At 41.8% G+C, this 12555-nt stretch overlaps 1 protein-coding gene across 1 annotated transcript in view; it reads left to right on the forward strand.

The window, feature by feature from the left end:
* LOC126236990 (circadian clock-controlled protein daywake-like) overlaps window positions 1–12555 on the forward strand; it is a 65522-nt gene that overhangs the window by 10889 nt on the left and 42078 nt on the right. The window contains exons 2-3 of the mRNA XM_049946715.1: window positions 3851–3943; window positions 8830–8980. Of these exons, the coding sequence (XP_049802672.1) occupies window positions 3851–3943; window positions 8830–8980 (244 nt within the window). The remainder of the gene's footprint in view (window positions 1–3850; window positions 3944–8829; window positions 8981–12555) is intronic.

Below are 12555 nucleotides of genomic sequence, written 5' to 3' on the forward strand. Positions count from 1 at the left end.
CTAACGACTGTGTAATTACAGGATAACTGACGACGCGGCTACAGTAATGGACGCAGAAACCGTGTTCACCGATTAATATACACGGCTCAGTTTAGTGGCAACCTTGGTATTAGCGCAGTGTAGCCTCCCGGAGGACGACCCTGAACAGTAGCCGGTCGGATTGCAGTGGTCGCATGAATATCGCGAAGGGCAAGACCGAAGGGCAGGAGCGTTGGCGATGGTTTGCTGCTGTTTGCACTTTACGGTTTCGTGCGTGCGCTATACTACGGCTGTGATGTGTTGTTTAGAGCGTGTTCCTGCTACGGTGAAACCAGTTACCGGGGGCGATAGCACAACCACAGAAAAAATGCTAAGACATCGTGTGCGAAAACGCTACCTTGAGCTGTTATTGACACCTCAGTGGGGTGAAAATTCCCCACAATCAATATACATGGCAGTAGGTAACCCTGGTATATTACGAAACCATATGATGAAGATACGATGTTAGGCATGACACAATCTATCTGGAATCGCTATGTTCTATTAATATAGGTCAAAAATTACGCTGTGTGAATGGTATTCTGGGTAGCATATCTGTGAAGTTTAAAGCTGATAGGGTTGTGTGACTACTATCCGATAGCGTACTCGCAGACGTTTCACATAATATGTTTTGGATGGTATTGCTCTTCATTAATTTGCAATATTGCATACCCAATTACGTCACGTTGATCGTAGATTACAATCTAAAAAAATGGTTCAAATGGCTCTGAGCACTATGGGCCTTAACATCTGAGGTCATCAGTCCCCTAGAACTTAGAACTATTTAAACCTAACTAACCTAAGGACATCACACACATCCATGCCCGAGGCAGGATTCGAACCTGCGACCGTAGCGGTCGCGCGGTTCCAGACTGTAGCGCCTAGAACCGCTCGGCCACCTCGGCCGTCTCGATGATACAGATTTGTTCAATGTTACAACAAGATCGAGAAGATACCTCCCTTCGATGTCGGGATCTTCAAAACCGCAATGTTAAGTGAAACTTCATGCAATAATTCAGAGAATGTTTCCGCAGATGCTAGTGTTGGCAAGTCATTTAGCCTTCGATCTCGGCTTATGTGAATATGATTTTCAAGAACTAAATACGCTTAATTTGGAATTCGCGGTTCTCAATCCAGACAACCAGCCGAATCACTGTACGATAACCTAAGTGTCAGTCGCTTATTCTGTCGAGTGTCACGAAAACATGTACTGATTACAAGGTAGCTCTTCCCGTAATTTGAGAAACTCAGAACCATATTGACCTCTTCCTATTACTTTGTAACTTGCGAATTAAGAGAACATTTGCTCACCAACCCCAGATCTCCTGAAGTCTTCAACTATCGACTATTTTTTCCTTGTATTCCTCTTACAGTTTAGATTAACACCTTGCAGCATCAATGCAATGTTTTTGTTGTAGTTCAGGACTACCAATTTGCCGATAAAGAGTAATTTCATTCCCTTTCGTGAATTTGTTTCGTTAGGTATTTAAAACATGTTTCTTTCTATAAATTTTATTTCATTTCTTTGTTTTCATCAATCTACTGACCATCGCTAATGTTAATTCAGTTACAACGAAAATATGTCGTTCCAGGGTGTTATACTCGATACCATGGACATATTTACCGAGGTATCCGTCTCTGATATTTCTAGTTGTTACACGTCAGTGGCTGGATGCAATTCCTGGCTCTGGGTCGGTACTTATCCTGTAATAGGAGGTAAAGTCGTGCTCGCCGCACGTAAATCGTGGACATTATGTTGACTGTGTTTAAGTGTTTGCGCGGTGGAGATTGCGAACCTCCTCGACATTTGCCTTGATTGGCGTGACCAATCGCCTAGAAAATGCCCTCAGGATGGCGGTTGCGCCAGGCTGACAGTTGTTCACCTGACGCGATGATTCGATCCGCTCTGGTTGACCTCGCAGTCCCGCAAACTCAAGAACCAGCTACCTACCTCACCGAATCCAAAAGTAGACCTGGCGGTCAAGAGTATGTTGTGTTGAGTTATGATAGTATTTTACATGCATCCATATACTACTGTATCGAATCTGGCATAAAATGACAATCTGGAGAACGACCATGATTTTACACAATTTTTAAATGATTCTCTTGAACCTAAAGCTTTTTTAATAAAATTACACGTATCGGTTATGCAATAGCCTTCCATAGAATCTGCAATAAAAGTAGAAGAAAATAAATTACTAGTTACTACATTAAGAGATTAAAAGCAAATGATAGTAGTTATAACAAAAATACAATGTATCTCTCATTCTGCTGCACTGTAACAAGTCATCTAGCGACGATCGCTGCACTTCATTACGTTTCCACTATAAATTATACTATCTGTTATTTATTTTCATGAAATACTCTTATAATTTACTTCTTTTCGTTACTTGGTGTCTGCTCCTGCATCATTTTCATTTTCATTGGTTACTTTTCGAATCAAATCATAAAACTGCGTATGAGAAACAATAAGCACGTTCCCGAACTTCATTCCGTCTTCATCCTTTATAAGAGCAATATTACAGCCATCTCAATGTATTAAATTTTAGATTGAGTTCTGAAACGAATCTTTGTTTTTTGAATGTTGTTTTAAATTTTGACTAGGATTAAGGTGTCGGATGACGAATGTATTCTTAATAGGGTTAAACAATTTTTTTAAAAAAATCTGCTTTCTTATATATACCTGAAAATATTTTAGAGATCCGTACTGTCATATTAACTTCCTCTTAATTACTTTATATGATTATTTGTAAGTTATGCACGCATCAACGACCTCTAGGATCTCTATCCTATATACAGGGCAGAAGGCAGATATTTCTATTGGTGACTGAGGACGGTGTACTGAACAGCGTTACGTCATTTACAGACTAATAACTACAGCCATTACAAGTTATATGCTTTTAGCTTAGTTAGTACCTCCAAGTACATGGGGTAGTAGAGCAGGTGTTCAAGTGTGGACGCATGGACGCAAAACGGGTAGCCTATACTTACCAGTGTAGTACGACCATGCAGAAAACATCAAGTCGACTTGTGACGTGTTTTTGGAAAGACTCTTTGACACGAAGAAAAAACAACGAACACTCTGATTTCTACACATATTAAGATAACACACATAAAAATACGTGCGCTTACACCCGTTACACCCTGTTTAGCTAGTTGAAGCATGCATGGCAGGTTCGATTAGTATTATTTTACATCTAACGACTTTTTGCAGTTCAGTGTAATACAGGTATATCGTGTTTTTAATAACTGCTGTCATTTGTTTTTAATTTCTTAATGTAGTAGCAAGTAATTTACTTTTTTTACTGTTATTGTAGATGGTGAAAATGACTATTGCATAGCCAAACCGGTAATTTTAGTCAAAAAACTTTGCGATCAAGACAAGCAAATAAAGATACTGCCACTGATATTCATTTACATGTATTTAGTTTTATTAGAATGTACCGGTGGAATCCTTTTATCAGTGAAAAATACTTACTAGTAAGGCAACTAAATTTCCCTATGAGTCCTGCTACTGACAACGTATTACAAGAAGCTAGTGGAAATAAGTATGAAAATATAAAGCAATTGAATTTCTCTCTGAGATTTGCTACTGACAAAGTGTTACAACCAATTAGTAGATAGGAACTGAAGAGAAAGGAGTGTTTCTTCCTTTAATTTGTAATGTCATCAAATTTCATCCATTTACTATGTAAACGATCTAATATGACATGAATAACATACTAGACAGTACAACACAATCTTGCAATAGCGATAGTGCAGGCTATTCCGTCAGATGTGAAAGCAATATATCTCATTTGAGTCTCAAACATTTTTCGTTTTCTGCTTTCAGCGGCTTTCCTGACGACATGCTACCTCAAGGACCCGCAGTTCGAAGACTGTTCCGTGAAGCAGCTGCAATCAATCTTCGCACGGCTTGTTGACGGTGAGTCTGTGGACAATATGTGCGATACTACGACATATAGGCGTTCACAGTGCGCTCAGTCAAAAAATCTATTGCTGACTTATGTTGTAAACTGTAAAAAAATATAGATTTTTGGCAGTTGTGAACCCCAAGTATAATTTAAACAGAAATGTTTCTGCTTATGTTTAAGACCCATATGCATGTAGTTGCTAGATAATTTGTATACACTTCTGTACAGCATAAAACTGCTACGTACTTCTGTTTTATTAATGGTAATTAAAAATGGCTTACATTCGTTCAGCTACGTTTATTACGTCATAACATCAGTAGCAATAACACTAATACTGATAAGTATTTACTGCCTTTCATGCTATGCTTATGCTACTGCGACAAGAATGTCGTCGTTAGCTTTGCAGTTTGTACATAATTTTTTCGCGTTATTTGCTCAAGCATTACAACAGCTGCCTATATATTCATATTTTCTACATGCATTTCAGAAAGAATAGTCGCTGTTAGTGATATCCACATTTGCACGAAATATTTGCGACGTTAGTCGCTGACTGCTGACTGACTATTGGGTAGTAGACCTATACCTAATACAGCTGATGTCAAGGAGTTCGCAGCTAGCGAATTAATTTTTGGATATATTCCAATTTTGTATCTTTCCTTACAGTTTAACCCTACACATATCATTCTAGTACAATGGAAGTTATTCCCTGATGTCTTAACAGTGTCCTGTCACCCCGACCATTCTTCTTGTCAGAGTTTTCCATATATTCCTTTCCGCCGGCCGGTGTGGCCAAGTGATTCTAGGCGCTACAGTCTGGAACAGCGCGACCTCTACGGTCGCAGGTTCGAATCCTGCCTAGGGCATGGATGTGTGTGATGTCCTTAGGTTAGTTAGGTTTAAGTAGTTCTAAGTTCTAGGGGACTGATGACCTCAGCAGTTGAGTCCCATAGTGCTCAGAGCCATTTGAACCATTTTTATTCCTTTCCTGTACGAGTCTGCCAAGAACCTACTTATTATTTTATCAGTCCATTTTAATTTCCAACGTCCTTCTAAAGCACCACATCTCAAACACTTCGATTCTTTTCTCTTCCAGTTTTCCCACAATCCATCGTTCACTTCCAACAATGCTCTGCTGCAGACATACAAGTTCATAATATCTGATGAAATTTAGGGAGTTTTCTTCATTAACACTGGCAGTTTGCAGCGCTTCACCTAACAGCGTGGAAATTTTATGTGATGTCAGTACCAGCCGTGAAAGCTTACATTGTATCATCACTGACAGTTTGTTCCATTATTTTAAGAAATACGTATGCCAACCCTGTAAATTTATTGTTACCAAAAGGTTTCCATCTTCAGGCAGTTCTTGATGGATTCCCTCCAGTTTAAGTGTTTGTTGGTATTCTGTTCCCTTTCCTGCGCTTTTCCCCTCTCTCTCGGACAGTATAAATTCCTTCCACTTTCAATTTCTATTATTAAAAAGATAGCGATCAATATGCAAGCAGCTACTGAAGTATTTTTACCTCTCACGTATACCGAGACTTGTGGATGGTTTGACACTGATATCAATGGAATAGGAAGTAAGTGATCGGCGTCTATAATTCTGTCTTGTTTGGTCCTCAACTGAGTACTTACTAACTTGTCAGACTTGTGTTACGGTTGCTCTACCATCCAAGTTTACAATCTCTTCCTCTTAAATTTTCGTTACAGTTTTAAGCAGTGTGACTGGTTATTTTAGATATCTGTCGGGAACAACTGCTAATCTTTTAAATGTTTAAACCAGTTGATTTGGCTAAATTAGCGGTAAAATTGTCGTTAAGAGAGTTTCAGTAGATTAAATCAAGTTAACTGGAATTTATTAGACGTCTCTGTGAGCAGCGACGTTGGTAACTGAAATATTATGTACTTTTAGATCCCTGGCTAATGTAACCTCCTCTTCGTGCTCCGGTTGAGTATTTCTTGTTTACTACACCTTTCACCTTCACTTTCATATAATAGTGTTGGCAGTGCAACAGTCCGATAAACTTTTATCTTACGTGTTTCATAGATTTATTTTTCACATGCTGATTATTCGGCAAATATACTAAAAAATGGTTCAAATGGCTCTGAGCACTATGGGACTCAACTGCTGAGGTCATCAGTCCCCTAGAACTTAGAACTACTTAAACCTAACTAACCTAAGGACATCACACACATCCATGCCCTAGGCAGGATTCGAACCTGCGACCATAGCAGTCTCGCGGCTCCAGACTGTAGCGCCTAGAACCGCACGGCCACTCCGGCCGGCCGCAAATATACTACTCTTATTTATTTTGCATATATATGTCTTAATCATATGAAATATCATAACCAAGATATATAAATTACTTTATTCCTCCATATTAAGAAAATGACAGCAATTAATCGCTAAATCCGTCGTTCACTGGAAGAGATATAGATTTTGACTATTACTAGTACATCAGTCACATGCATGCCCATGTACCTTCGACGTTGCACAGAAGTTTGTTTTTATTTAAGAGGTGGTTAGTTTCGGACCTTTGTACTTCATTATCAAAATATCCACGTAAGTCCTATCATAATATCCTGGCCCCATTGTTTGTACAATTGGCTGAAAGCAAAATACTATTTATGTGCGACTGTCCAGTACTCCACGCAGGTCATTTAGATAAAAACAACCCTCTGTGCAACTTTGACGGTTTTATAATTTTATTGAATCATAGTAAGTTACCGCCTATTGCCATCCAGCATGCTGGAAGTGGGTGGATATGCAATAGTCAACATTTAGATTTGCTCCAACAAACGACCGATTTTGTCACTAATTGGTGTGACTTTCTTCTCAATATTGAGAACTAAAGTACTCTACTGGCCATTAAAATTGCTACACCACGAAGATGACGTGCTACAGACGCGAAATTTAACCGACAGGAAGAAGATGCTGTGATATGCAAATGATTAGCTTTTCAGACCATTCGCACAAGGTTGGCGCCGGTGGCGATACCTACAACGTGCTGACATGAGGAACGTTTCCAACCGATTTCTCATACACAAACAGCAGTTGACCGGCGTTGCCTGGTGAAACGTTGTTGTGATGCCTCGTGTAAGAAGGAGGAATGCATACCATCACGTTTCCGACATTGATAAAGGTCGGATTATAGCCTATCGCGATTGCCGTTTATCGTATCGCGACAGAGCTGCTCTCGTTGGTCGGGATCCAGTGACTGTTAGCAGAATATGGAATCGGTGGGTTCAGGAGGGTAATACGGAACGCCGTGTTGAATCCCAACGGCCTCGTATCACTAGCAGTCGAGATGACAGGCATCTTATCCGCATGGCTGTAACGGAACGTGCAGCCACGTCTCGAACCCTGAGTCAACAGATGGGGACGTTTGCAAGACAACAATCATCTGCACGAACAGTTCGACGACGTTTGCAGCAGCATGGACTATCAGCTCGGAGACCATGGTTGCGGTTACCCTTGACGCTGTATCACAGACAGGAGCGCCTGCGATGGTGTACTCAACGAAGAACCTGGGTGCACGAATGGATAACCGTCACTTATTCGGATGAATCCAGGTTCTGTTTACAACAACCAGACGGTCGCATCCGTGTTTGGCGACATCGCGGTGAACGCACATTGGAAGCGTGTATTCGTCATCGCCATACTGGCGTATCACCCGGCGTGATGGTATGGGGTGCCATTGGTTACACGTCTCGGTCTCCTATTGTTCGCATTGACGGCACTTTGAACAGTGGACGTTACATTTCAGATGTGTTACGACTCGTGGCTCTACCCTTCATTCGATCCCTGCGAAACCCTACATTTCAGCAGGATAATGCACGACCGCATGTTGCCGGTCCTGTACGGGCCTTTCTGGATACAGGAAATGTTCGACTGCTGCCCTGGCCAGCACATTCTCCAGATCTCTCACCAATTGAAAACGTCTGGTCAATGGTGGCCGAGTAACTGGCTCGTCACAATACGCCAGTCACTACTCTTGATGAACTGTGGTATCGTGTTGAAGTTACATGGGCAGCTGTACCTGTACACGCCATCCAAGCTCTGTTTGACTCAATGTCCAGGCGTATCAAGCCCGTTATTACGGCGAGAGGTGGTTGTTCTGGTTACTGATTTCTCAGGATCTATGCAGCCAACTTGCGTGAAAATGTAATCACATGTCAGTTCTAGTGTAATATATTTGCCCAATGAATACCCGTTTATCATCTGCATTTCTTTTTGATGTGGCAATTTTAATTGCCAGTAGTGTAATTTAAATATCGTGCTTGCATTTTATAGTATGACTGAAACAAATACACAGAAAATAAATAAGTGTAGTGTATTTGCGGAATAATCAGCATATGAAAAACAAATCTATGAAACACGCAAGATAAAAGTTTATCGGACTGTTGCACTGCCAACACTATTATATAAAAGTGAAAGTGAAATCGGCAGTGAACAAGAAGCAAGAAAAATTTATCTAGAGCACGAAGAGGAGGTTATTACAGCAAAGGATCTAAATGAACGGATAGAATCAGTCATTTTGATATCTCTAGTGAACTAAACATGTGTAGCGTAAAAGGAGAGTTAAATGAAAATAAGACAATATGAAGACAGCGTTTACGTATGATGAGTCCTCAGAGATTAGTGGTATAAATGAACAAATACAAACCAAAATAAAATCCTACCCAATAAGAACAACGAAAAGGTGGGCACCGCTGTAAGTAGTCTAAAATGTGATTTGGAAGAGATGCAGGTTTTCTTGAGAAACTGGGTGACCGTTTGGATTCGTACCGCGGATTTTTGCTCCACGGGCAGCTTCTCTGCTCTTCTTTTAGAGAAGCTGCCTTGGAGCACCCTTGCTGTGGGCAACTCTGTGTAAGGCGTTGGCCCGCCGTGTTGCAGGGTTCCCCGAGATTGGCGCGTTACCGCTGGACCCCCTGGATGTGACGCAGATCGCGGTGCTGGCCGACGGTGAGGGACCGGTGGCGGTCAACTCGACGCTCACCGACATGAAAATCCGCGGACTCTCGCAGGCAAAGGCCGTCGAGCACAGGTAGCACTTCGACGGCGTGGTCAACCTTCAACTATAACTCTAACAGGCAGAATAATACCAATACAAACATTTTACAAAAACACTCTTAAGACAAAAGGAGCTACGCTCCACGAAAGAATTATCCAAATGGGACGGAAATCGGTAGATGTGAGGTGTATGTTCTGACTAACAAATTAAAAATTTCCAAAAACTGGATGATTTATTCAAGAGAAACAGCTTCGCAAATTGAGGATGCTAACGCGTTGGTCCACATGGGTCCTCCAAGCAGTTATTCTGCTTGGCGTTATTTCGAGAGTTGATAGATGTCCTTCTGAGGGGTATCGTGACAAATTCTGTCTAAGTGGAAAGTTAGATCGTCAAAATCCCTATCTGGTTGGATGGTTCTGGCCTTAATGCTCCAACCTTTCCTAACTGGTCAGGGATCCGGCGACCTTGCTGGCTAAAGTAGGGTTTGGCAAGCACGAAGACCAACAGAGGAAACTCTCGGCGTATGCGGAAGCGCATTATCTTGCTGAAATGTAAGCCCACCATGGCTTGCCAAGAAGAGCAACAAAACTGGGCGTAGCCGCGGATGACAACCACAGGGGTCCTACTGCACAAAGAAGTGGCACCCCAGACGATCACTCCAACCCAGACCATCATTTGTGATTTCTGGGCCATATGGCGGATGACAGTCAAATTGCTTTCCCACCACTGTCTGAGGCATCTCCAGACACGTATTCGCTGGTCATGGGGGATCAATTCGAAGAGGGACTCACCTTTGAAAATTCTTCTCCAATCAACGAGATTCCAGATGGAAGACGTTTCTGGAGAAACCTCAGACAGCGGTGGGATACCAACCTGACCGTCGCCCGCTGGATCAAACAACCGGGAGTGATGTTTGGGGTGCCATTTGTTTTCATATCAGGACGTCTTGGGTTGCCATCCGTGGCAGCGTTACGGCGGAGCGTACGTCGACGACATTCTACTCACCGTTTTGTTGCCATTCTTGGCAAACCATACTGGGCTTACATTTCAGCTGAATAATGCCAGTGGCCGTGCGGTTCTAGGCGCTGCAGTCTGGAACCGCGAGACCGCTACGATCTCAGGTTCGAATCCTGCCTCGGGCAGGGCTGTATGTGATGTCCTTAGGTTAGTTAGGTTTAATTAGTTCTAAGTTCTAGGGGACTAATGACCTCAGAAGTTGGATCCCATAGTGCTCAGAGCCATTTGAACCATTTTTGAATAATGCCAGTCCACGCAGGCGGGAGTTTCTACTGTTTGTCTTTGAGCTTTCCAAACCCTGCCTTGGCCAGCAAGTTCGCCGGATCTCCCCACAGTCAATAAGGTTTAGAACATTATGGGCGGGACTCTCCAACCATCTGTGGATTTTGATGATCTAACACGCCAATTGGGCAGAATTTGCCACGATATCCCTCAGGAGGGCATCCAACAACTCTATGAATCCATGCTAAGCAGAATAATTGTTTGCGTATGGACCAACGCGTTATTGACTTTTATAATTACTGTTATCAATTAATCATTTGTTTTTCTGTACATGTACATCACATGTACCGATTTCCGTCCCATTTGTACAATTTCTTCGCGTTGGTCTATTTTCCTCTGAATGTATTTAAGAAAGTTTCGCTTCTATTGCAGCATTATTATTTCTAATAGTCTAGTAACGGCATTAATCTTTCAGACTGCTGCACAATGGGCCACTGTGGGACTCAAACCTAGGACCTTGCCTTGCACAGACAATGCCCTTATCGACTGAGCTACCGCGGCACGACTTTAGGAACGTCCTTCTTCACAAACTATAGTAGTGCCTTGATAGCTCAACGGTAAGAGCAATGCCCGCGTATGGCAAGGGTCTAGATTCGAGTCCTAGTCTAGCGCACAATTTTGATACGCTGGGAAGTTTCAATGCAGCACACAATACGCTACAGAGTGAAATATTCATTTTAGAAATATTCATTTTAGAAATGGCTTGTAGTTTGTACTAGAGCTGTTTTATCGCAGTAGTCTTTCCGCCAGAAGTGCTAGTCCAGCAGGTTACACAGGAAAATAGGACGCAGATACAGGCAGGTGTGGAGGCTGTGAAATATGGTGAAAAGTCGTGTCTAGATTGGCCGTGAAAACTAAGATTTCGAGCTGGAGTCTCGGTGCTGCATGCAGTTTTAAACTGCCAGTAAATTTCAAAACAGTCCAATAAAAAATAAATTATGCATTTACAATGTAGGTAACAGAGAGACAGATTTAACATGCAAAACGTTTTATAAATCAATACATTTTGTCGAATTATGTAAAACATGCATCATTCGCACCTTCAAAATCTTCATTACATATAAACCGTTGCACAAACAGCCCTTTTCTCAAGTTTGAGGAGATAGATCTGGAGATTTCTCCTCATGTGGAAGCACTTCGAAGAGAATTTCGTGCAGTTTTGCAACAATGATCCGGGAGTTTACTTCTTTGAGAGAAGGCAATGCCGGCCGAAGTGGCCGTGCGGTTAAAGGCGCTGCAGTCTGGAACCGCAAGACCGCTACGGTCGCAGGTGCGAATCCTGCCTCGGGCATGGATGTTTGTGATGTCCTTAGGTTAGTTAGGTTTAACTAGTTCTAAGTCCTAGGGAACTAATGACCTCAGCAGTTGAGTCCCATAGTGCTCAGAGCCATTTGAACCATTTGAGAAGGCAATGTTTACCCTGAATGGCAATAATACTATTCATTAATGGGTCGACGTTTTGGGAAATGGCTAGAGTGCATCACACAGTGCAAGACCCAAAAAAGTGTAGCCATGAATTTTGCTTTCTTTGCTACAGCTTCTCTTCTTGTTTCGCACTTGTTTCGACTGTACCTCGATTTATGATAATCAACCGATATACTGATGTTACGCTCCTGCCGAGAACCTCACTGGAATTGTGTCCAAACCGATCAAATCACTCTTATATCCTTTCTACAGTACTTTTGTTCGGTGGCTAATGTATGCGGCAGACACACAAACATACGAAATTCGTGGGAAATGGGGTGAACACGGCGTGTCGAGTTCCTTCAACCCCAGCGATCTCACATAGTTTCACTCACCGATGCTTCAGAAAGGGCTTGAGTATTTTTGCCACAGACTTTTTGACGCTCTCAACTCTCATAATCTTCATTTATTCCAGGAACACGTGTAATTTCAGTAGAATACTTCTTGACCATCGAAATTAAATCCCCTATATCTGATCACAGTTTTCAGGAGGTTTTCCTTGGTTGTAATTCAAATTCCGGAACAGGAAATTCCCTACCAAGTATTTCCATTTGGAAAACTTTGCATCCCCGTTACAGATTCTGGGATTTGTGTAAAATGGGGATCACGCACCACAATGGGCCGGATATCAAACAATCCCAGCTGAGCACTCAGTCAGACACTGAAAATAAAAATGAAATTAAATAAATATAGCACAAAAAAGAATTTTCTTTAGATATAACCTTTCTTAAAGTGTGATAATGATCATATACTACTTAACGACTCCCTTTGTTAGCTGTTATAGCAGTAATTAAAAGTTCGTTCCTCAGAAGATCTTTAAAGTCAGTTTGAGGCTTAACGCAATT

This window comes from Schistocerca nitens, chromosome 2 (genome assembly GCF_023898315.1).
Source record: "Schistocerca nitens isolate TAMUIC-IGC-003100 chromosome 2, iqSchNite1.1, whole genome shotgun sequence".
NCBI classification, from domain to species: domain Eukaryota; kingdom Metazoa; phylum Arthropoda; class Insecta; order Orthoptera; family Acrididae; genus Schistocerca; species Schistocerca nitens.